Here is a 26,096-nt window from a genome sequence, read left to right as displayed (position 1 = left end):
GTAAAATTCCATGTATTGAAAATTTGAAGGGAGTTGTTACTCGCGCATTATTGCTGTAGACATCTTCTTAGTTATTACACACAGTAGTACGCATAGCCAATAAAATTGTATTTTTGAAAATAACATTTAAGTTATAATTGTGAAATTGTGAGATTATTATGATTTCACAATTTTAACTAAAATTATGTTATAAAAAACGATTTTAGCCGTGGGTTTCGTACACTGTACACTTAATATACTCTTGAAAGGAACTAGGTAATTTAATGTTTAAGGGGATGTTTGATACTGTTGTTTAAACAACAATTTTCAGTGTTTAAACATTACAATACATATTTCTACAGTACTTTTTAACCTACATATATTTCCACGACACTTAAATAACTATACTAAAAATTTCTTACCCCACAGACCCTAAAACTTCTAAGTCATTGTGGTGTAGCAGACACTCTTTCCACATGAAGAAGGTAATTAAGACCCCACATTTCTTTACTTTCCCCATCTTTTAATGAATGAGACCAGTCCATAAAAATACTCCATAAAAATACTCCATCCTAGTTCACTCTTATGTTTTCTCAAAAAAAAAAAAAAAAAAAAAAATTCACTCTTATGCATCACATACCATTTTTCTCCATAACGCATACACTATATCTCTCTCTCTAGCTCTTTTGCATTTTTGCTCTAAGTTTTGCTCCTTTCTATTAAAACACGGGAGAAGAACATCATCCAAGGCGTGCTGCGGAAAGCCCAGAGCTTCAGGACGTTTGATTTTCTACATATTATAAGGTCCCTGCCCACTTGTTAGCTCAGCATGCTCAAAATGTTGAGAACTTGGTCGTATTACTGGAAGAGTGTCCCAGTCATGTGGCACATGTGTGTGCAAATGATGAATCTTCTTTACAACGTATTGAATAAAAGTTCTGAGTATTTCCTATCAAAAAAAAAAAACATGGGAGAAGAAAGCTCACTTGTAGTTGCTCAAGCAGTCCAAGATGCACCCATCATTTCATCCTACAATGATCGTATTCGTCCACTCCTCGACACAGTTGACAGCCTCCGTCACCTTATGATCACAAAAGAAGGCATTCAGCTCCCCACCATTGTCGTGGTTGGGGACCAGTCCTCAGGAAAGTCAAGTGTCCTTGAATCACTTGCCGGTATCAACCTGCCCCGTGGCCAGGGAATTTGCACTAGGGTGCCTCTCATAATGAGGCTCATGCATCAGCCAACTCCTGAACCTGATCTTTCCTTGGAGTTCAATGGTAAAGTTGTTCGAACCGATGAAGAACATGTTGCTGAGGCTATAAATCTTGCCACAGAGGAGATTGCCGGGTTCGGGAAGGGGATTTCCAACGCTCCTTTGACATTGGAGGTGAGAAAAAATGGTGTGCCTGATTTAACTATGGTTGATCTTCCTGGAATTACTAGAGTGCCAGTCCATGGTCAGCCTGAAAACATCTATGACCAGATAAAAGATATTATCATGAAGTATATCACTCCTGAAGAGAGTATTATACTCAATGTTATATCTGCAACAGTGGATTTCACTACTTGTGAATCTATCAGGATGTCACAGATGGTGGACAAGACTGGTGAACGGACTCTTGCTGTTGTTACTAAGTCTGACAAGTCTCCTGAAGGCCTTCTTGAGAAGGTTACTGCTGATGATGTCAATATTGGGCTTGGCTATGTCTGCGTTAGGAATCGGATAGGAGAAGAATCTTATGAAGAGGCGCGAGTGGAAGAGGCTAGACTTTTTGAATCACATCCTCAGCTTTCCAAGATTGATAAATCAATTGTGGGGATTCCTGTTCTGGCAGAAAAGCTGGTGAAAATTCAAGCAGCTAGTATAGCGAGAAATTTGCCTGCTATTGTGAAGAGCATTAATGACAAGTTGAGCTTGAACATTGCTGAAGCGAAAAGAATGCCCCAGAAGATGTCATCTCCTACTGAGGCAATGACAGCTTTCATGCAGATTATTGGAATGGCCAAAGAATCATTACGGAAAATTCTTGTGAGAGGAGAATTTGATGAATACCCAGATGAGCAAAACATGCATTGCACTGCTCGGTTGGTTGAAATGTTCAACCAATTCTCCGATGAACTTCACAAGCATGCTGAAAGTGACCCTGCAGAGAAATTTTTGATGGAGGAGATTATGGTTTTGGAGGAAACCAAGGGTATTGGACTGCCGAATTTTCTTCCCCGCACTGACTTCCTTACTATCCTACAGAGAAGGGTGAAAGGCATATCTAGCATTCCAACTATTTTTGCTGAGAAGGTCTGGAGTTATGTTGAGGAAATTGTTATTTCTGTCATGATGCACCACTCTGAACACCATCACCAGCTTCAGCTATCTTTCAGGCGCGCTGGACATAATCTTATAGCCAAGATGAAAGAGCGCTCTATCAACTGGGTCATGGAGATCGTTGAAATGGAGAAGCAGACGGATTATACTTGTAATCCAGAGTACTTATCTGATTGGAATAAATTAATGGTTCAACAAGATGCGTTCATGAAGTACGTCTTGAATAATGAAGAAAGGCCTGCAATGAGAGAGCTTGAAGGTTTTGGTGAGATTGATGTTGATCATTTAAAGAAATATTCTCATGTTCTACAACAGGCTTTTGATTTGAAGATGAGAATGACAGCTTATTGGAAGATTGTGTTAAAGAGATTGGTTGACTGCATGGCTCTACATTTACTGCTCAGTATTGGGAACTTGGTGAACAAAGAGTTTGAAGCAGAGATTGTTAATGAGTTGATGGGACCTGGTGGTGGGATTGAAAGGATGCTCGAGGAGTCACCTGCAGTTGCTTCAAAGCGACAGAAAATAAGCAAGAGTATAGAGCTGCTTAAAAAGTCCAAAGAAGTTGTTGCTAAGATCATGGACAAGATCAGTACCTATAATGATTAGGGTGTTTGCTTGTTATTTTAAATAATTGCTATGCTTTCATGTTAACAAAGTAGTTTGCTTTATATGTATTGGGTTTTGTTTCCCTTTCTATGTATTTTGGTTTCTTGAACTAATTTTAATTTCTTGAACCTACTTAGTAGTTTTAATTTCTTCATATCTGTGAGTTTTCTGTAATTCAAGATTTCAAAACAACTTATATGCTTAGAGTACTGAAGAAATCCTTGGAATACTTAGAACCATTCCAAGCAAATTAGCTTCTTATAATGCATTCTGTGATTCTTAAAAAAGAAAAAAGAAGAATGAATAGATTGGTTATGGTCATTTTCAATAATCAGGTAGATGAAGTGAAGTCTGTGAAATAGAGAATCATTTCCTTGGAAGCGGGAAGTGGCTTATGACTATAACTGTGGGATGTTGAGCAGTTTAAGGCAACCAAGCAAAAAGATTAATTACCTATTGATGGGAACAAACTGAAACTACATTTACATTTAAATCATGCATTAATCTAAATCAATCAAGCTTTAATCTAAATCATAATAACTCGTTGATTCAATCTTTTTCCCTTTTTAATCAACCTACGCCATGTTGAAGAACTTCCTTTTTGGTTTGTATGGTTGAAACAATCTTGGATGTTTCTACCCATGGAAGTTAAGGAGCAAATTTTTAGAATTAGCAATCTTAATACATTGATTGTCAACTTTGTTTAGGCTCACTTATTGGTATGAAGGTAAAAACAGTGATTTGCTAACCAAATTTAGAGTTTGAGCTTACAAGACATCAAAATTGAATAGATTTCTGAGTTTGGGATGCCAAATGGATCTCATAGTCATTTCATATTTTGCCTTTTTAGGGAAAAAAAAAAAAAGTAGTTCTCAGTATTTCTATTCTAACAATGTTTAATGGAATAGGGACCTCTAAAGGGGCACGCACTACCATCACTAGCTACTTGTTGACTAAAACTGTTGCCGTATATATGAATGAGCAACCCCCGTGCAGCAGAGGACATTTTTCTCTTGCTCAAACTTCTCAGAAGCATAAGCATCCATCAACCCAAAAAGCATGGATGTTATCAAATAACAGTGTCAATTGTACTTCCACAATTATAAATTCAATGAGATAGCTAGAACCAACGTGAATGGTTGAACGTTGTAATGCCAAACTTTATGTAATTTTGTATGTGACTTCCACTTTGACCTTACAGTAAGTACCAAGATAACACTTTTAGATTTTACTCAAAAAAAAAAAAAGAAAAAAGATGACACTTTTAGAAGGATAAGCCACAGAAGCATTGCATGAACTGCCATATCAAATGTTTTAATCATGTAAGGGGACAATTTCACAGCTTATTTTCTTAAATTTTCTAATTTTTTCTTTCCTAAGTTGACAAGAATATACAAGAAACTTTATGAAACACATATTTTGCAACTAGGGGATTCAATATATTTTCTTATCATTAGACAAGAATTTTTCATCGTGACGGGCAATGTAATGGTTACCTAACCTAGAATTAAGATCGACTTGATAATGTAGTGGAAGAGCCAATCCATGTCGCATCTGATGAATAAATGAGACTCTGCGTGTCATCTAAGCCCTGTCCCATGATCTGGTCAAAGTATTCTCTTAGGGCCTTAAATCTCAAATCATCACCATAAATACTTGGGTCCATGATCAACTCATGAACAGCAGTTTGGCCTTCAAGCATGCTTACTACAGCAGACATGGTAGGCCGATGTGTTGGTGATGGATTAGTGCATAATAGAGCTACTTTCATAATTTTTACTGCCTCTTCTTTACTGAAATTAGATTTTAAGTTTGGATCCGCCAAGTTGAAAAATGTTAATAAATGAAAGGAAGAGGGAAGAACTTTTAAAGGGTATTTCAGTCATGTGGTAAAATGTACGATTTTGTATGCTCTACTGACACTTTAACTGCTGCTTTACCATGCTTTTTTCTACTCCCGAAAGGTAACAATACTTTATTAGTAAAAAAAATCAATATTAAGAGCATCCACAGCAGTGAAGCTAAATTTTTAGCAATTTAGCTCCACCAAAAGTTACTTTATCTATTTTACTTACACACATACTGCAGCAGTGGATCTATTTTAACTTTCAACACAATAAAATAATATATTCATCATAATAAAATAATATTTATACTACAATAAAATAATAATATTTCTACTACAATAAAATAATATATCACCACCACCACACAGCACAAACATCCTCCACCACCACCACACAGCACAAACATCCACCACCACCACCACCACCACCACCACCACCACCACCACCAGTCCACAGCAGAGAAAAAAAAAAAAAAAAAACCCAAATCCTCAATCCAAACCAAACAAAATCACCAACCGGAGACAAACCCAGCATAAATCAGACACAAACCCACGTGTCGATGCTGCCCACACTGTCAACATCCTTGCCAACACTTTGGTTTCCGATTACGCTACATCGGAAAGTGACGGTGAGAGAGGAGAGTGGGATAGCGATGGCGTGGGCTGGGACGGAGACAACGTGGCCTGGGTTGGGATGGCGACGGCATGAGCTGGGATGGCGTGGGACGGCGTCGGCGTGGGCTGGGACGGTTGGGACGGCGACGGCGTGGGCTGGGCTGGGACGGCGACGACGTGAGCTGGGCTGAGACGGCGACAGCGTGGAGTGGGCTGGGAGATGAGAGAGATGAGAGCTTGAGAGATGAGAGAGATGAGAGCTTGAGAGAACTGAGAGTTGGTGAGATAGAATAAAAGAATGAAAAAAAATAAAGTGAGTTATATTATTTTAATCGGAGTTGGAATAAATTTTTTTTTTTTTTTTTAGATGTGTGCTACAGTGCACATCTATTTATAGATGTGCACTATAGCAAATAAGCTAAAATTTATAGGTTTGCCTCCACTACTGCAAGCCTTTTTTGGTATATTGGTGGAGCTAAAATAGCATTATAGCTTTTTAGCTCCACTGCTGCAAATGCTCTAACGGGTGCTGAACAGCACCCGTTAACAAAAGCCTTTTTTGAAAATGAAAATGTTAAAACTATTACAACTTCTATCACTACCTCACAAATGATTTGGCAGTGACTGTTATTGCTATCCCTAATAATTGTTTTTTTCAATGATTGGTGACACATATCACACTTTTAGAGTGTAAAATTCATAGTCTTTCACATACAAAAGTCAGAAAATCACTCAATATATATTTCTCTTAATAAAACAAAATTGAAATCGGTTGATAAAGCAAAAATTCTCAAACCACATTTTTTTGGGCACATATTGCTAGAAATTTTTCCACTCTTCATTTAAAGCATAAAAGTTTTTTTTTTTTTTTTTTTTTTTTAAGTTTCTTTGCAGCTGCGTTGGACCTTATTTTCCGTTCGTCTCTCTCTCTGCTTGTTTAATTAGGTGAAAACTAACTTTACTCTATATTTATTTGACCCTTGGTAGTGTCTTAGTGGTAGGAGACAAAGAAAGTAACCATTGTTTTATCTAGATAATGGAGTTATCTAGCTAGGGTTTCAGAGCTGATAAACCAAGTCTCGGGTTGGTGGAATGTTCAGCTGATTGACCGTTGCTTTCATCCCCCGGATGCGACTCGGATTAAAGCTCTTCCTTTATGCTCAACTCCTCAGCCTGATATGCTCATTTGGCCCCATGAAAAATCCGGTAAATACTCAGTTAAATTTGGGTTTTGCTTGCTGTGTGAAGGTCAGGACTCTATGGAAAACACGAACCAAGAAAATCCCGGAGATAGAATGTTTTGGAAAAAACTCTGGAAAATTCAGGTTCTCGGAAAAATAAAACATTTCCTTTGGCGGGCTTGTACAAACTCTCTAGCGACAAAAGACAATCTGGTCAAACGTAAAATATTGTTGGATGTGAGTTGTAACCGCTGTGCAGGTGTTCAGGAGGACCTGCTCCACTCTCTATGGAGTTGTAACGATCTCAAGGAGGTCTGGAGTAGGGACTTTGGCTGGATCTTCAGGTCAGGTTTGATCTTTTCTTCTTTTAAAGAGCTGGTTGCTCTGGTTTTCACAAAGCTAGAGCTGATTCCTCTGTTTGCTACGACGGCATGGTCGATTTGGTTTCATAGGAATAAGACCCGAGTTGGTGAGAGTGTAAGGCCGCTGGATCAGATAGCTGGTTTTGCACGTGAATATGTGCATGATTTTAAGTCCCTTAAGAAAAGCTCTCCCACGCTCCGTGACTCTGCTCCAAAAACTTGGAGTCCACCTGCTGATGACGGTTGGAAAATTAATTTTGATGGTGCAATGTTTAATGAATCTGGTGAAGCGGGGATTGGGGTGGTTGTGCAAAATTCCGTTGGCGAGGTTAAGGCTGCTCTGGCAGAAAAGATTAAAAAACCTTCGTCTGTGGAAGTTTTAGAGCTGCTGGCTGCTAGAAGGGCTGCTCTCTTTTCAGAAGACCTGGGCCTTGATAAGGTGACTTTTGAAGGAGATTCGGAGCAGGTAATGAAGGCCCTTCAATGGGGTGGCTGGGACTTCGCTCCAGGTGGCCATCTTATCCGTGATTTTCTCTGTATTGTAAACTCCTTTGTGAGTAGTTCGGTCTCTCATGTCTGCAGGTAGGGCAACTCCGTTGCTCGTGCTCTGGCTCAGAGAGCTAGACTGTGTTTTCCTATTTCAGTTTGGTTGGATTCCTATCCAACAGATATTTCCCATTTTGTATTAGCTGATTCTTCAGCCTTGTTCTATTAATATTATCGGGTTTTCCTTCTAAAAAAAAAAAAAATATTTAGCTTAGTTTTAAGCTTTTACACTAGCCATATTCATTATTTTGACTATCATTCACTTTTTTTAATATTCATAGTTTGGGGTGGTGTAGCATGGGTTTTATGGGAAAAAAAATTATATTATAGGTGGTCACGTCTACAATTCATTTTTTTATTTTTGTTTTGTTTAGTTAGATAGAAGATCACATTTTTTTATTGATAGTAGTATAGGTGTTGCTTTAATAATAATAATCATAATATACTAGTTGTTAACTAAATAAAAAAATCAAATTTATGAAAAAAATCAAATAAATATCTATCTAATTATTTGTTAATAAACATAACATCTTAAGAAATGTAAGGACCAAATTTGAGCTCCTAGCCCAAAAGGTGGGTGGACTTAGGCCCAAAAAGCTCAAAACAATAAATTCGTAGAGAGTGGGTTGGAAAAACTGCGTTTTAATGAATCAGATAAGCACTAAAGTGGATTCAGATCACAAGAGAATAAGAATAGACGAGTTTATACTAAAGAAAATCATCCTTGGCACAGTCCGAGGAGATTAGTTCTTATATATTTTTTTCAGGTTTGATTACAAAGTTAGTTCTTGATGCTACAGTGTTTTTCTCTTAGTTTCTCGATCTCCTTCTCTCATTGTCTCCTTCTTCTTTTATACTATCTTCTCCTTTCATCTCTACTCTCCACGTGCAAGCCAGATGGTTGGTGTTGATACGTGTCCCATCATCACCTTCCTGAAGTCTTTGGAGGTAGCTATAAGGCTGAAAAATACTGTTCATAAATCACTTCCTCATTAATGCAGCCAGAGAGTTAGCTACAGAGCATTCAATACGGTGGTAGCAGTTTTCTCTTAAATATTTCTTAGCTTCCATCCCTCCTGTATGTTCATAATTCACGTCCCTATCAATGGAATTTCCTGAAAGGTCACTTTAAACGAAAATATATACATTTGATTTGATAATGGAGTTATTCAGTCACTCCTTGAACCACCTTCCACAACCTTTCCATTCGCAACATATTTATGAGACTCTAAACTTAACACTCTCACTACTGTTTATTCGTCCTCGGACCAACCAATGTCCTCGGCCAAGGCCCAAGGCCCAATATATAATTTTGGGCCCCTATCCCTACAATAGCCCCTCAAAACTCTAATTTTTCCCTCTTATCCCAGAAGAAAAAGTGGGGTGTTGATTTTTAAGAGTCTTCCTCAGTGGGTTTACACAAGTTCTCCACAAGGATCACCCGAGGTAAATTTTGTGCTGAGGATGTTGCCAACGTGGAAAGAGAGTCTGCATGTGTATTTCTACTCCTAGGGATTTGTGACAAATGAAAAGACTCAAATCTAGACTGTAAATGTCTAACTTGATTCAAATATTCCTTCATTCTGAGATCTCTGGCTTCCAACTCTCCTTGAACTTGGCCCACAACCAGCCTTGAATTAGAAAATATTTCCACTGTTTTCCACCCATTTTCTGAATCATGGTCATCCCTTCCAGTAGAGTTTCATACTCAGCTTCATTATTTGTGGCCGAGAAGTCTAATCTCAAGAATTTCTCAATTGTAATCCTCTCCGGAGATACCAGAACTAGCCCCACTCTAGATCCTCTGTGGTTCACTGCTCCATCAACGTAGACCTTCTAGGACAAAGGTTCTTGTAGGGAGATTACACCAACCGATTTTTCATCCATGTTCTGCTCCTTTACTCTTTCTTCTAATGGGGGTTCAGCAAACTTAGCCATTAGATCGGTGAGAACCTGACCTTTGACAGAGGTGAAAAGCATGTATTTGATATCAAAAGCCCTTAGGATCATACCCCACTTTGCAATCCTCCCTGTGTAGTCAGCACTCCGAAGTAGATATCTGAGAGGGAGCTAGGTTAAGAAAACAATAGAGTGTGATTGGAAATAGTGGGAGAGCTTACGTGTAGCAGGCACCACTACCAGAATGGCCTTCTCCAGTGGTAGGTAATGGACCTTGGCCTCATGTAGTGACTTGCTCACATAATAAACTGGCCTCTGTACACCACTATCAACTCGTATTAGGACCAAGCTCACCGTGTGGGAGGTTACTGCAATGTAGATAAACAAAACCTTGTCCATCTTAGGTCTAGACATAATGGGTGGCCGAGAAAGATACTCTTTCAACTGTTGGAAAGCTAGGACACACTCTTCAGTCCATTCAAATCTCTTCCACTTGTTCAACAACTGAAAGAAAGGCCTACACCTGTTTGCTGACTAAGAGATGAATCGGTTTAGAGCAGCGGTCATCCCTGTTAGCCTCTGGACCTCTTTGGGATTCTGAGGTGGCTAAAGATTGTTAATTGCTTTGATTTGGTCAGGGTTAACTTTAATTTCACGGTGTGTAACCATGTACCCCAAGAACTTTCCTGATTCAACACCAAAAGAACACTTAGAAGCATTAAGGCGCAAGTTGTGTTTCCATAATATCCCAAAGATATTCTCGAGGTCATTAACATGCTCGGATTCTGCCTTACTTTTTACCACCATATCATCTATATAAATCTCATTGTTTTTTTCCTAACTGTGGCTCAAACATCTTGGTCATCATCCTCTAATAGGTAACCCCTACATTCTTTAAGTTAAAGGGCATCACCTTGTAATGATAATTCCCAATAGAAGTAACAAAATATGTCCTCTCTTGATCATCCAAAGCCAAAGGTATCTGGTGGTAGCCTTGAAAAGCGTCCAAAAAACTCATCCGATGATGACTTACAGTGGCATTCACTAGCTGGTCTATCCGAGGCATGGGGAAAGGATCCTTTGGGCAAGCCTTGTTCAGATCTGTGAAGTCCATACATACTCGTCACTTTCCATTTTTCTTCTTCATAACCACAGTATTGGCCAACCATTCAAGGTAGAACACTTCTTTAATAGCCCCGGCCTGCTTAAGCATCATCACCTTGTTTTTAACAACATCAGAATAATCCTTAGATGAGCACCGAGGTGGTTGTTTTCTAGGGGTGATAGATGGATTGACGTTCAAATGATGGCAGATGAGGCTTAGATCCACCCCCGAAGCTTCGTAGGCATTCCAAGTGAACACGTCAATGTTCCTCTTGAGAAACTCTACCAGCTCTTCCTTCTCCTAAGGCGGTAGCTGAGTCCCAACCTAAAAATACTTCTCCGAGTCATCACCCATAGCAAATTTCTCTAAATCCTCACATTTCGTCTCCTTAGCCGGCCTATCTATAGGTAACACCGAAGACTTTGACTGCTATAAACCCCCCTCAGCAAAGGCTGAGGACTCAGTTGCGGGTTGATGCATAATTGCAGCCACGAGGCACTGCCTAGCCATGGACTGGCTCCCTACCAGCTCCTCAACCAGGTCCCCTGATGGATATTTCATTTTCAAATGTAGAGTTGAAGATATGGCCCCTAGGACATGAAGCCAGGGTCTTGCCACTGTGGTCGTGTAGGGAGAGTATGCATCCACCACAATGAAGTCTACCTCAACCACTTTTGAACTTGCTTGCCCGGGCAAACTAATCTGGCCCCTTGGGATGACAACCTTCCCATTGAAACTCACTAAAGGCGAATCATAGGCTGTTAAGTCCTCAAGCTTTAGATTCAACCTTCTGTACAAGTCAGGGTACATAATTTCTGCACCACTGCCCTGATCTACCATCACTCTTTTCACATCATACCCTCTTATTCTGAGGGTGACCACTAGAGTATCATTGTGTGGCTGGATGGTTCCCATCTTATCCCCATCTGAAAAACTCAGTGCCAGTCGAATCTCCACCCTAGCCATCTTCGACTCAAAATTAGAGTCCTCGGCTATTAGCCGAGCTACGGACATTACCCTAGAAGGATGAGAACCAGCTCTCCTAGGTGCAGTAAAGATGACATTGATTGTGCCTATCAGGGGCCTTGAAAAAGCATTCCCTTGAGCTCCTGACCTTAATTGGTCTCCTTGCCCATTGGGACAATACAAAAACTATTGTAACCTTCCCTCCCTAACCAGTTGCTCTAGATGTTTCCATAGAGTCCTGCAGTCCTCAGTGGTATGCCTTCGCTCTTAATGGTATTGGCAATGAAGGCTTTAATTACACCTCAAGGGTCTCCACTCATTTTGTTTGGCCATTTGAAGTATGACTCGTTTTTTATCTTCTCTAAAACTTGATGCACCGGTTCTCGGAATACAATGTTTACCACTTGAGGAGCTGTAGGCCCAGATTGCCCGGCAAAATCCCTCCGGGGTCTGTTATTATTGTAACGGTCCGACTTGAAATCCCTCATCTCTTGAGGGATAACCTTACCCTTTCTCTTGCCTTGCTGTTGGTTCTTCTCAACCCTCTTATACTTATCAATCCAATCTATAAGCTGGCGTACACTAGTAACAGGCTTCCTAGTCAAAGACTTTCTCAAGCCATGCTCAGTAGGTAGGCCAACCTTGAAAGTCCTGATGGCTATGTCATCAAAGTCACCATCTATCTCATTGAACATCTCCCAGTATCTGTTCGAGTATGTTTTCAGGGTCTCCCCTTCTCTCATGGACAGGGATAACAAGGAATCTAAGGGCCGAGGAACCCTGCTGCACGTGATAAAGCGGGATCCAAAGGCCTGAGTGAGTTCCTTAAAGAAACCAATGGAACCCGCACCCAAACCATTGAACCACCTCATCGCCACAAGCCCCAAGCTAAAAGTGAACACTTTGCACATCAAGGCCTCGTTCTTAAAGTGTATAGCCATTCTTTGATTGAAGTGACTAACATGTTCCACAGGGTCTGTTCGACCATTGTACATGGTGAACGTGGGCTAAGTGAATCGCCGGGGAAGTTTTCCTCCCTCAATCCTGCACGTGAAAAGTGATCTGGAAATTTGGTTGAGTGCTCTACTCATAGCATCATTTCCCAGGCCTCTCGAAGATGAATTTCTTTTTCTGCGCTCATAATGATAATCTTCATCATACGAGAAAGACTCACTGGGAGGGTCCTTCAGCTGCGCCTATAACTACCATCCTTTTTATTGTCAGAAGAGAAGTCAGAATTGGAAGGAGCTTGCTTTTGCCATTTGTGGCATAAGCTTCTCTTCAAGTGATCAATCTCCAGCTGCATGGTTTTGGTATTTTTCTTATGAGAGAGGTGGCTTCCACCCCGAGAATGACTCTTGCTAGTATGGGTAGTATGCATACTCTCCTCCAGGTCTCTTCTTTGTTCAAGATCACGAAAGTGATCTTGACGTTGAGACCCCATAAATTTTGCCTAGTTTGGACCTGAACCTACCATTGTTAAACGTTAGACTCAATATAACACCAGTAATTCCCACAAACGGCGCCAATTGTAAAGACCAAATTTGAGTTCCTAGCCCAAAAGGTGGGTGGACTTAGGCCCAAAAAGCCTAAAACAATGATTTTGTAAAGAGTGGGTTGGAAAAACTAGGTTTTAATGAATCAGACAAGCACTAAAGTGGATTCAGATCACAAGAGAATAAGAAAAGGCGAGTTTATACTAAAGAAAATCGTCCTCGACACAGTCCGAGGAGATCAGTTCTTATATATTTCTTTCAGGTTTGATTACAAAGTCAATTCTTGATGCTATAGTGTTTTTCTCTTAGTTTCTCAATCCCCTTCTCTCATTGCCTCCTTCTTCTTTTATACTATTTTCCCTTTTCATCTCTACCCTCCACGTGTAAGTTAGATGGTTGGTGTTGATAACTGTCCCATCAGCACCTTCCTGAAGTCTTTAGGGGTAGCTGTAAGGCTGAAAAATATTGTTCAAAGATCACTTCCTCATTAATGCGGCCAGAGAGTTAGTTATAGAGCATTCAATGTGGTGGTAGCAACTTTCTCTTAGATATTTATGTGCTTCTATCCCTCCTGTACGTTCATAATTCACGTCCCTATCAGTGGAATTTCCTGTAATGTCACTTTAAACAATAGGATATACATTTGATTTGTGCGTCGTTTATCCGAGGAGATACTACTCCTCGGACCACCTCCCCCAACCTTTCCATTCGCAACATACTTATGAGACTCTAAGCTTAATACCCTCACTACTATTTATTCATCTTTGGACCAACCAACGTCCTTGGACAAGGCCCAAGGCCCAATATATAATTTTGGGCCCTTATCCCTACAAGAAATATTAAGTGAATTAAAAATATTATCGGTTTAGAAGAGATGTTATATAACTTGAATACAAAAATTTAATTACTAGTTTTGAATCTTAACAAGCAAGTAGAATAGATTTTATATTATAAAACAATTATTATTTAATTGATATTTATATATATAAAAGGTCTAAATTTAATTCTTACCTTAGGTCCCAAAATATATGGAGTGAGCCTTGCGTACCAGTTTGGCAAAAAAATTAATACTTGTCTAGGTGGCAAGCTAAAATGTCAATAGTGGGTTAGATGAAAATTAGTAAAATTAGAGAAAATGATTCTTTATCAATTTTTCCTTCGGACCTTCTCACGTAAAAATTAAGAGGAATAAGAAATGGGAGGCATTCATGGTTTAATAAACGGAATGGTAAACGAACCGAAAATGGGTTTAGTTCCCCTTTTTACCAGTTGGGGTTTTCAGTTTTCATGGTTCAATCGCATTTTTCCAATTTTTAATGTATAAGTTCTGTGTTTGGATCCCAATTCAATCGATTAAACCGGTCAGGTCGGCCCAGTTTTTGAAACAATGGAGTCATCATGAAAGATGTTGCTTGTCGTTATGTTGCAAAATTTCTGAATGTTACAAAGACATTAAAGTAGCATTCTCATTGGTCAACACGTGTCTAACTGCCGGCGACCTAATTAGGTTAAACATGGTCCAATTCTAATGTTTCAAACTTCCCTCAAAAGCTATCATAGCTTTTGAGTAGAATTGTGGTGTGTTTTTGTGTTAGAACTCATTTCCCTCTCCCTTATGTGTGTATTTATTTCTAATATAACCCAAAAAAAAAAAAAAAATGAGTCTCCAACTCATACATAGCGAGCACAATCTCAACATGCTTTTCTTGTGGTGTATATATATTCTCAAATATGTTTATACCAAATTACCAATTAATAGACTTTGTGACCACGAACACTAAAGTTAAAAATATTGTTCATTCTAAAAAAAAAAAGTTATATATATGGTTCATTATCAAAAGAAGTTATAAATATTGTTCCATATTGGTTGCCTTGATTAATCCTTTCAAATATGTCACATTAAATACCGATTAAGGTATTTTTGACTAATTCTTGTTGTCTCCAAGTGTAAATTCAGACATTTTTGCACATGGGCCAATTCTAATAACAAAGGTAATTTGTTTTTCTCTCTCTATTATCTACTCACAATTATTTATTTCATTTTTTTTGAAAAGCTATTATCTAGGTACAATTGATGTGGGAATGTCCATATTTTAACCTATAAAAGTTTATGTAAAAGAGAAATGCTAACGGATGCCCTTAGGGTAATAGTTAACAATCTATTTAAAGAAATTTTTTATGGGAAAAAAAAGTAATTAATATTTTGACAATTTTTTTCATTTTCCATAAAAGTGATGTCAAAACGTTCCTAAAATAAATTGTTAACCATTGCCCTAAGAGTATTTATAGCAGTGGAGCCAAATTTTTAGCTTTTTAGTACCACAAAAAGTCACTTTATTTATTTTACTTTTTCACATCCAACAGCAGTGATTTTATTTTAGCTTTTAACACAATAAAATAATATTTCATTCAACCACCAAAACACAACCACAACCAAAAGTAGTGTGAACGCATGGTGGACATTGGGAGAAACACAGAGAGGTAGTGAGGAGAGAGACAAAAGCAGTGTGAACGTTGTTGTTGTTGTTGTTGTTGTTGTTTTTTTTTTTTTTTTTTTTTTTTTTTTTTTTTTTTAATTACCTTTCAACTATAGTACTATGAGTGCACAGTCAAAAGTAGCTATGCACTGTAACTATGAAACCAAAAAATATAGTTTTGGCTCCACTATTGCAGGGTACATAATAATATTTAGTGGTGCTAAAAATAGCCATATAGCTATTTAACACCACTATTGCTAGTGTTCTAAGAGCATCCGTTAGCATAACCGTATGTAAAATAATAAAGGTCTAAGAATCAAAAACCTAGTAAAAAAATCTCTATCAATATTAGACCAATATGCAAGTACAAAAAAAAAAAAAAAAACCAATGATACTACTAGCATCCTGCATGATAAATGCTGTAGGTAGAATCAGTTTCCTTCTCGGAAAACTTTCCAAGGTAAAATTCCATATTGGAATTCGAAGGGAGCTTTTACTGATCATTCGTGTACAACATTGGTTTTTTTTCCTTGGAGTCAGGTAACCTTTAAAACTCGAGAACTATAATAGTCACTGTAGTCCACCAAACAATGACTACACTCCCGAGAGGGTTGAACCACTGAACCTCAGGCCCTCAGCTCATTTACTGCATCATATTGTATGTATGGGCTAGGAAAAACACCGTTTCACATCTTTTGAATTCTGTATTTTGTATTTTTATTACATCCTTACATTACCAACAAGTACTCCTACCAATTATCAGAGCATTCATGTACGTAGCTTCAAAACCCATGGCTTCTCATCCTCATTGGTTTCATTGAAATACCAAAAGTCAGGTCCCTCTATCTCTCTTTTAATGAAAGAGATTGAGACCTCTATAAATATACCCATTCACGTTCACCCTTATGCATTCCATACCATTTTGTTCTCTAGCTTGCTTTTGATTTTACTGTAACTTTTGTCCTTTCAACTGAAACATGGCAGGAGTGAAGAGTACTGCTTCTTCTGTTAAAAAGAAATCTAGCACTGTCGTACAAAGTGAAGATGAAAATTCACTTGCACTAGTCCAAGCAGTCCAACAAGACCAAGATGCACCCATCACTTCATCCTACAATGATCGTATTCGTCCACTCCTTGATACAGTTGACAAGCTCCGTCACCTTATGATCACAAGAGAAGGCATACAGCTCCCCACCATTGTGGTTGTTGGCGACCAATCATCGGGAAAATCTAGCCAAGATGAAGGTATTGGACTGCCGAATTTTCTTCCCCGCACTGCCTTCCTCACTATCCTACAGAAAAAGGTGAAAGGCAAATCGAGTATACCGATTAGTTTTGCTGAGAAGGTCTGGAACTATGTTGAGGAAGTTGTCATTTCTGTCATAATGCAACACTCTGAAAACTATTACCAACTGCAGTCATCTTTTAGGCGTGCTGGGCTTATAGCCAAGATGAAAGAGCGCTCAGTCAACTGGGTCATGGAGATCGTTGAAATGGAAAAGCTGACAGATTATACATGTAATCCAGAGTACTTGTCTGATTGGAATACTTTAATGTCTCAACAAGATGCATTCATGAAGGACGTTTTGACTAATGAAGAAAGGCCTGCAAAGATAAAGCTTAATAGTTTCGGTGAGATTGAAGTTGGGAAACTTAGGGACTATCCACATGTTCTGCAACAGGCTTTTGATATGAAGATGAGAATTACTGCATACTGGAAAATTGTGTTAAAAAGATTGGTTGACTGCATGGCTCTACATTTACTTCTCAGTGTTGGAAATTTGGTTAACAGAGAGTTTGAAATTGATATTGTGAATGAATTGATGGGACCTGGTGGGGGAATTGAAAGGATGCTGGAGGAATCACCTGCAGTTGCTGCAAAGCGACTGAAAATAAACAAGAGTATACAGCTGCTTAAGAAGTCCAACGAAGTTGTTGCCAAGATCATGGACAAGGTTGGCACCTACGCTAATTAGTGATTAGTGAGTTTTTCTATGTTATTTATGATAAAGTTGTTTGCTTTCTATGCATTTTGTTTTGTTTTCCTTTCTTGGAATTGGTAATATTCGTTGTAGTATTATCATGTTGTAGTTGGTGAGAACCAATTTTTATTTCTTGAACCTAGTTATTAGTTTATTGCTTAACAAAATCAGAGTTCTAAGACAGGTCAGGCATTTGTGTACAAGCCCTTAAGTTTTGCCATGTTTACATAGCTTACATCCAACTGCTATTCAAGTTCCAGGAGCTTTGATTGTGACAGTTGATTCAGTAATCCTCTTGTCTTGTCATTCTCTAAATCCCTCCTTTCAATGCAATTATGCAACTAATATTCTTATGACTATTTGGATCTAGGCTATTTGCTACAATTACAAAACTTCTAATGAACTAATCTGAACACTAATTATGTCCCAGAAGGTCATCTAATTTTAGTAGGAATAAACTGAATTGTTAGATGAGAGCTTGCTCATTAGTAAGTGGGACATGTAGATGGGTATAATCCATAGAACAACAAGAATGAAACAGCATTCACTTATGACTGATGAGAAGGAGCCAGTCTTTGCCATTAGGTAACATAAAGTATATAAATAATAACCGATTTTTTTTTTTTTTTGGAGGAACCAGTAATAAAGATTTTTAAATAATGAATTTAAAAAGCACCTCATACCAATTTTGAAAATTTCAAACAACATTGTTGAATGACACATTCGTAAATATTTGTTTTGTCAATTGAGGAAATCTTTGAACCATATGGAACAAAAGCAATGGGTAACCATATGAGTATGTAAAAATTAAATCTAGCAAGTGGTCATCTATTGTTTGTTATTAATATATAAACTTCGCTTTTAATTTTTAATTTTTATGTATAGTTTTTTAAAATTTCACATTTTTTTATAGCTTTTTTCATATTTTTTTAACTTTTTTTTAAAGTACAAGTATACTTTAACATATTTTTAATAAAAATTTAGATAAACTATTCTCAAACAAGCATAATATTAATTATGTCTAAAGAGTAAAGTACATGTAACAATTTGTGTGATACAATATATAATGTATATTCCGTTGAAATTTTACAAAGTGAACCTATTTTAATTGTAAAGGCAAAGCCTTTAATTCTTTACCACGAACAACACTAAAGCATACAGCACTAAAGGCCAAAAATCAAAAGTGAATTGTGGCCCTCAAGTTGCTCCGCCTAAGGTGAGAGCTTGCCGCTAAACAATCTTTGATGAGAAGAAAAATCCTTGAAGACCCAACGTGTGAGAGGTGTAATAATGCTGTGGAGGACCCGCTTCACGCATTATGGTTATGTCCGGAACTGGATGTAGTGTGGGCAGATCAATGTATGTGGAAATTCCGGTATGAAGTGGGCTTTGTCACTGTCAAGGAGCTGCTGCTATGGATGATTGATGAAGGGAAATCTCTGGAACTGCTAGCATTTACGGCATGGGGAGTATGGAATCAGAGGAACAAGGCAAGGTTACAGTTGCAGCCAAGCCCGCTTCATCAGATTGCTGCTAAGGCACGGACCAGTCTGGTGCAATACCGAACTGACCTGCAAGTTTCAGAGATCCAAGGGGTGTGCAGCGGCAGGGGAGATAAGAGTTGGACGGCACCACCAAACGGTTTTGTAAAGATTAACTTTGATGGAGCAAAAGCTGAATCCTCAAGAATGTCTGGTGTGGGAGTGGTGATTCGAGACTCGTAGGGTGCTGTTTTGGCGTCCTGTGCAGAGAAAATAATCCAACAGTACACGGCTGAGGACTTGGAAGCTTTGGCTGCATTGAAGGCTCTGTCCTTTGCACATGAACTGGGCTTCCAGAATATTATCCTTGAAGGTGATGCGCTGAACTTAATTCAAGCGTTGAAGGCACAAGAACAGAATTTACTGCCGTGGGGTCTGCTGGTTGAAGATGTGAAAGAGTATGGAAACAAATTTAGAAGATTATTGTATTCTCATGTTTTGAGAAATGGTAATACTGTAGCTCATAATCTGGCCAAATATGCTTTACGCATACCAGATTTTCAAGTTTGGATGGAGGATGTTCCATCCCATATTAATCAGTTTTTACAGTTGGATGTAACTCATTTTCGTTAATGAAATTCATAAGTTCTTTCTCAAAAAAAAAAAAAAAAAAAGTTGCTCCGCCTAAAGCTATCTTTTAGTACAACACTCCCTATCGAATGACCACGCACTCAAAATATGCCTCGTTAATACCACCTTACTAAGGAAACCTTATTGGAAAAGATCAAATGACGAAGGAAAAAGAGAAAAGCATTCTTATTATGCTCTAACTTTATAATTGCCTTATTAAAAACCTTGCAAAGAAAAACATTGTGCGATGAAACCTAAGCGAAGGAAACAAAATACAATCATCATTTTTTTTTTTTTTGAATATTTATTCGTCATTAATACATAGAACTTCATTTGCGATAATCTTTAAGTGATTTGAGAAAATAACATAATTATTTACTTGACAAATCTCTATGAAATAGCAATATTGTCACAAGTAAATAAATATTTTGTTTATGATTTGTCTCTTTTGTAGATTAGAAAGATAACTATCACCTGCATATCTAACCAACTGTGGATTAGTTCAATTTGAATAAAATAATCCCATGTAAATCGTCCCATGGAAGTAACATAATATATGCTTGATCTTATTCCAATGTTTTCAAGTTGGTGCAGAACTATCTTACTAGCAAGTTTACTAAAAATGCCATGACAGGTGAAAAGGGACTTTCATGGTATCACATGACTAAACTACAATTGGAGTGCTTAAAGGATGAGTTTTATCCATTGAGAAAGTGTTTTAGAACTTTTTATGAGTATGTTAGGTCTTAGGGGTGTGCATGGGTCAGACTGAGTCAAGTTTTTTCAATCCGACTCACTATAATCGGGTTAAAAAAAAAAATCCAACCCAACCAACCCATCACTAGAGTCTAACACAATCCATCACCGCTCACCTGGACTAGGTTAGAGTTAGACCGATGGGTTGGAAAGTGTTTTATATTTTTAATTGAGTATTAGAACAACACCAATACAAATAAGAACAAATTTATAATCAAATAAACATGAGTATGGTACAAAACCAACACAAATCATTTAATTAGTACTTCAAAGTTAGTAGGATATAACATAGTTATATTCCAACTTAGTTGATAAATAAAAAGTAAATAATAAAATTATATAAAATAGTTTTTAAATATGTATTAAATATAGGTAGGTTAGGCGGGTTTGTAAATTGATTGACCCACACCCAACCCAACCCATCATTTTTTTTTTTTTTGACAATTTAACTTCATGCCCCTAATGTTTTGTTTTGTTTTTTTGTTTTTTTTTTCTTTTCTTTTCTTTTTCTTTTAGAATCCACACCCGTAATGTTGACTGATGAATAAGAATTCTATTTGGAAGATATTAAATTTATAAGCCACAAAAATATTTTGTTTTATGGATATCATTTATCTTGAACTCATTTTATATATAATTGAAAATTTTTATGAGCTCTTCAAGAGTCCCCACAAGATTTAAATAGGAGGAAATAATAAGCAAGAACAAAGAAAAGAACCAAACAACTATGAGAGATATATAAATATGAAACCTTGCAAGTGCTCATCCACACATTCTATTGATAAGATGATATATCTAGAGTACATGTAATAATTTGTGTGATTGAATATATGTAGGAAAATGTTATAGATATTAATATGACAATAATTATGATTGATATACTTCAATTATCTCATAAATAAATATTTAAATTTTCTCTTATAAATAAATATTTAAATTTTCTCTTTAGGATGGCTAAGGCTAACACATCAATTAGTAACCTCAATCTAGTAAAACTTTAACTTCATATATCACTATTCATATATATATATATATATATATATATTTGGCATAAACGAAGGCTTTATTGAAATAAAGGATAACAAACACAACAGAGTTCACTCTGCTAACTGAGAGAGCAGTAACTTACAAAACAAACTAAAACCCAACAAGCAAACCAAACACTAATTTAGAAACAACACTTGAACTTCGAACACACAAAACTAAAAATAGTAGCTAAAGCTTTATTTGCAGACAACTTCACGAGATGAGACAAAACCCGTGGAATCGCAACAGAGAGGCATAAGGCATTGTAACAAAAAGTTTAGCATGTGGCATATAGAATTTTTCTCTGTGATTGAGAAGCTCCTTACTTTGCCAATAGGTCTGCGCAAGTATTGGCTTCCCACACAATGGGCACTTCCCAGTTCCCACCATGGGCAATGACTATTTTAGTTCAAAAAAGTATGCGTACGGAGTGTGTAAAAGACGTGTGTAGGTGACCTTTTTCCTTTGTATACAATGTATAGGACATATTCCGTTGAAACTTCACAAAGAAGGCGAAGACGTTCATTGGTTACCACATACAAGTCAGTAAAATAGGGGGACTTTTTTTTTTTTTTTTTTTTTTTGAGAATAGGGAGACTTATGTAAAGGCAAAGCCTTTCATTGGTGACATCGTACAGCACTAAAGTTGCTTTGCCTAAAGCTATATAGTTGCTTTGCCTAAAGCTATCTTTCACAACAAAGAAACAATTTCTTCTTAGAAAACTCTCCAAGGTAAAATTCCATGTATTGAAAATTGGATCCCGTGTGCCCTTAACAAATTTATCAGGACACACGTTAATAAATTCATTTTTAGAAAAATTTTATTGGGACAAAATTTTTTTAATTTTTAATAAATTTTTTTCAAAATTTGGTTTCTTATTGTGTACCCTTAGGATACACATTAGCAAAATCCTTGAAAATTTGAGAGGAGTTCTTACTAGTGCATTATTGTTGTACACATCTTCTTAGTTATTACACACAGTTGTACGCATAGCCTATAAAATTGTATTTTTGAAAATAAGATTTAAGTTATAATTGTGAAATAGTGAGATTCTGGATTTGTTTGGGATCCGTTTATTTTGCTGAAACTGAAGTTTTTTTTGCTAAAAGTACTATAGATAAAGGTAAAAGTTAGCTGAAATAGTACATTGAGACCCATGAATAGTACCAAAAAGTACAGTGAGACCCATAAATAGTAACAAAAATAAGCTGAATAGTAAAATAAACTGGCAAAATTAATCATGCCAAACGAATACTATGATTTCACAATTTTAATTGAAATTATGTTTCAAAACACGATTTCAACCGTGGGTTTCATACACTGTACACTCAATATGCTCTTGGAAGAAACTAGGTAATTCAGCCCGTTTGGTAGGGCATTTCAAATATACTTTTGAGCATTTTAAACACACTTATATACATTTTCACACACTTTTTCACCCACACTTATATCAAAAACACCCTTTCCACATGAAGAAGGTAATTAAGACCCCACGTTTCTTTACTTTCCCATCTTTTAATGAATGAGACCAGTTCATTCTTATGCATCACATACCATTTTTCTCCATAACACATACACTATATCTCTCTCTAGCTTTCTCTTTCATTTTTGCTCTGAGTTTTGCTCCTTTCTACTAAAACATGGGAGAAGAAAGCTCACTGGTAGTAGCTCAAGCAGTCCAAGATGCACCCATCATTTCATCCTACAATGATCGTATTCGCCCACTCCTCGATACAGTTGACAGCCTGCGTCACCTTATGATCACAAGAGAAGGCATTCAGCTCCCCACCATTGTCGTGGTTGGGGACCAGTCCTCAGGAAAGTCAAGTGTTCTTGAATCACTTGCCGGTATCAACCTTCCCCGTGGCCAGGGAATTTGCACAAGGGTGCCTCTCATAATGAGGCTCATGCACCAGCCAACTCCTGAACCTGATCTTTCCTTGGAGTTCAATGGTAAAGTTGTTCGAACCGATGAAGAACATGTTTCTGAGGCTATAAATCTTGCCACAGAGGAGATTGCCGGGTTCGGGAAGGGGATTTCCAACTCTCCTTTGACATTGGAGGTGAGGAAAAATGGTGTGCCTGATTTAACTATGGTTGATCTTCCTGGAATAACTCGAGTGCCAGTCCATGGTCAACCTGAAAACATCTATGACCAGATAAAAGATATTATCATGGAGTATATCACTCCTGAAGAGAGTATTATACTCAATGTTCTATCTGCAACAGTGGATTTCACTACTTGTGAATCTATCAGGATGTCACAGACGGTGGACAAGAATGGTGGGAGGACTCTTGCTGTTGTTACTAAGTCTGACAAGTCTCCTGAAGGCCTTCTTGAGAAGGTTACTGCTGATGATGTCAATATTGGGCTTGGCTATGTCTGTGTTAGGAATCGGATAGGAGAAGAAACTTATGAAGAGGCACGAGTGGAAGAGGCTAGACTTTTTGAATCACATCCTCAGCTTTCCAAGATTGATAAATCAATTGTGGGGATTCCTGTTCTGGCACAAAAGCTGGTGCAAATTCAAGCAGCTAGTATAGCGAGAAATTTGCCTGCTATTGTGAAGAGCATTAATGACAAGTTGAGCTTGAACATTGCTGAAGCGAAAAGAATGCCCCAGAAGATGTCATCTCCTACTGAGGCAATGACAGCTTTCATGCAGATTATTGGAATGGCCAAAGAATCATTACGGAAAATTCTTGTGAGAGGAGAATTTGATGAATACCCAGATGAGCAAAACATGCATTGCACTGCTCGGTTGGTTGAAATGCTCAACCAGTTCTCCGATGAACTTCACAAGCATTCTGAAAGTGACCCTGCAGAGAAATTTTTGATGGATGAGATTATGGTTTTGGAGGAAACCAAGGGTATTGGACTGCCGAATTTTCTTCCCCGCACTGCCTTCCTTACTATCCTACAGAAAAGGGTGAAAGGCATATCTAGCATTCCAACTATTTTTGCTGAGAAGGTCTGGAGTTATGTTGAGGAAATTGTTATTTCTGTCATGATGCACCACTCTGAACACTATTACCAGCTTCAGCTGTCTTTCAGGCGTGCTGGACATAATCTTATAGCCAAGATGAAAGAGCGCTCTATCAACTGGGTCATGGAGATCGTTGAAATGGAGAAGCAGACGGATTATACTTGTAATCCGGAGTACTCATCTGATTGGAATAAATTAATGGTTCAACAAGATGCATTCATGAAGTACGTCTTGAATAATGAAGAAAGGCCTGCAATGAGAGAGCTTGAAGATTTCGGTGAGATTGATGTTGGCCATTTAAAGAAATATCCTCATGTTCTACAACAGGCTTTTGATTTGAAGATGAGAATGACAGCTTATTGGAAAATTGTGTTAAAGAGATTGGTTGACTGCATGGCTCTACATTTACTGCTCAGTATTGGGAACTTGGTGAACAAAGAGTTTGAAGCAGAGATTGTTAATGAGTTGATGGGACCTGGTGGTGGGATTGAAAGGATGCTCGAGGAGTCGCCTGCAGTTGCTTCAAAGCGACAGAAAATAAGCAAGAGTATAGAGCTGCTTAAAAAATCCAAAGAAGTTGTTGCTAAGATCATGGACAAGATCGGTACCTATAATGATTAGGGTGTTTGCTATGTTATTTTATATAATTGCTATGCTTTCATGTTAACAAAGTAGTTTGCTTTATTTGTATTTCAGTATTTGGTTTTGTTTCCCTTTCTATGTATTTTGGTTTCTTTCCCTTAAAACAGTGAAAGTTTATTATCTTTTTGTTGGTGGGGAGAACCAATTTTAATTTCTTGAACCTACTTAGTAGTTTTAATTTCATCGTATCTGTGAGTTTTCTGTAATTCAAGATTTCAAACAACTTATATGCTTAGAGTACTGAAGAAATCCTTGGAATATTAACAACCATTCCAAGCAAATTACCTTCTTATAATGCATTCTGTGATTCTTAAAAAAAATAAATAAATAAAATGAAAGAAGAAGAAGAAGAAGAATGAATAGATTGGTTATGGTCATTTTCAATAATCAGGTAGATGAAGTGAAGTCTGTGAAATAGAGTATCATTTACTTGGAAGTGGGAAGTGGCTTATGACTATAACTGCGGGATGTTGAGCAGTTGAAGGCAACCAAGCAAAAAGATTAATTACCCGTTGATGGGAACAAACTGAAACTACATTTACCTTTAAATCATGCATTAATCTAAATCAATCAAGCTTTAATCTAAATCTTAATAACTCGTTGATTAGATCTTTTTCCCTTTTTAATCAACCTACGCCATGTTGAAGAACTTCCTTTTGGGTTTGTATGGTTGAAACAATCTTGGATGTTTCTACCCATGGAAATCAAGGAACAACAATTTAGAATTAGCAATCTTAATACATTGATTGTCAACTTTGTTTAGGCTCACTTATTGGTATGAAGGTAAAGACAGTGATTTGCTAACCAAATTTAGAGTTTGAGCTTACAAGACCTCAAAATTGAATAGATTTCTGAGTTTGGGATTTCAAATGGATCTCATAGTCATTTTCATATTTTGCCTTTTTAGGAAAATAAAAAAAGAGTAGTTCTCAGGCATTTCTATTCTAACAATGTTTAATGGAACAGGGACCTCTAAGGGGCACGCACTACCATCACTAGCTACTTGTTGACTAAAACTGTCGCCGTATGAATGGGCAACCCCCCATGCAGCAGAGGACATTTTTCTTTTGCTCAAACTTCTCAGAAGCATACAAAGGAAAACATCCATCAACCCAGAAAGCATGGATGTTATCAAATAACAGTGTCAATTGTACTTCAACAGTTATAAATTCAATGAGGTAGAA

General features: G+C 37.5%; 2 protein-coding genes across 3 annotated transcripts; both read left to right on the top strand.

Annotated features, from left to right (window-relative positions):
- Nucleotides 1-587: 587 nt before the first annotated feature.
- LOC126728971 (dynamin-related protein 4C-like) lies at nt 588-25,118 on the top strand. 2 transcript variants are annotated; one of them, XM_050434750.1, is made up of 2 exons: nt 588-2,768; nt 24,746-25,118. In XM_050434750.1, exons 1-2 carry the CDS (start codon nt 809-811, stop codon nt 24,889-24,891), a joined length of 2,106 nt encoding a protein of 701 aa, XP_050290707.1. In that variant the 5' UTR covers nt 588-808; the 3' UTR covers nt 24,892-25,118. The 2 variants fall into 2 exon arrangements, with proteins under 2 accessions (XP_050290707.1, XP_050290708.1); XM_050434751.1 differs by lacking the exon at nt 588-2,768 and having other exon boundaries at nt 22,820-25,118.
- LOC126728974 (dynamin-related protein 4C-like) lies at nt 15,946-17,639 on the top strand. Its single transcript, XM_050434753.1, has one exon. The coding sequence runs from the start codon at nt 16,385-16,387 to the stop codon at nt 17,381-17,383; it is 999 nt and encodes a 332-aa protein (XP_050290710.1). The 5' UTR covers nt 15,946-16,384; the 3' UTR covers nt 17,384-17,639.
- Nucleotides 25,119-26,096: the final 978 nt, after the last annotated feature.

The sequence above is a fragment of the Quercus robur genome, chromosome 5 (assembly GCF_932294415.1).
Source record: "Quercus robur chromosome 5, dhQueRobu3.1, whole genome shotgun sequence".
Classification (NCBI taxonomy): domain Eukaryota; kingdom Viridiplantae; phylum Streptophyta; class Magnoliopsida; order Fagales; family Fagaceae; genus Quercus; species Quercus robur.
Note: the sequence above shows the minus strand (reverse complement) of the source record. Positions and strands in the feature narration are given on the sequence as shown.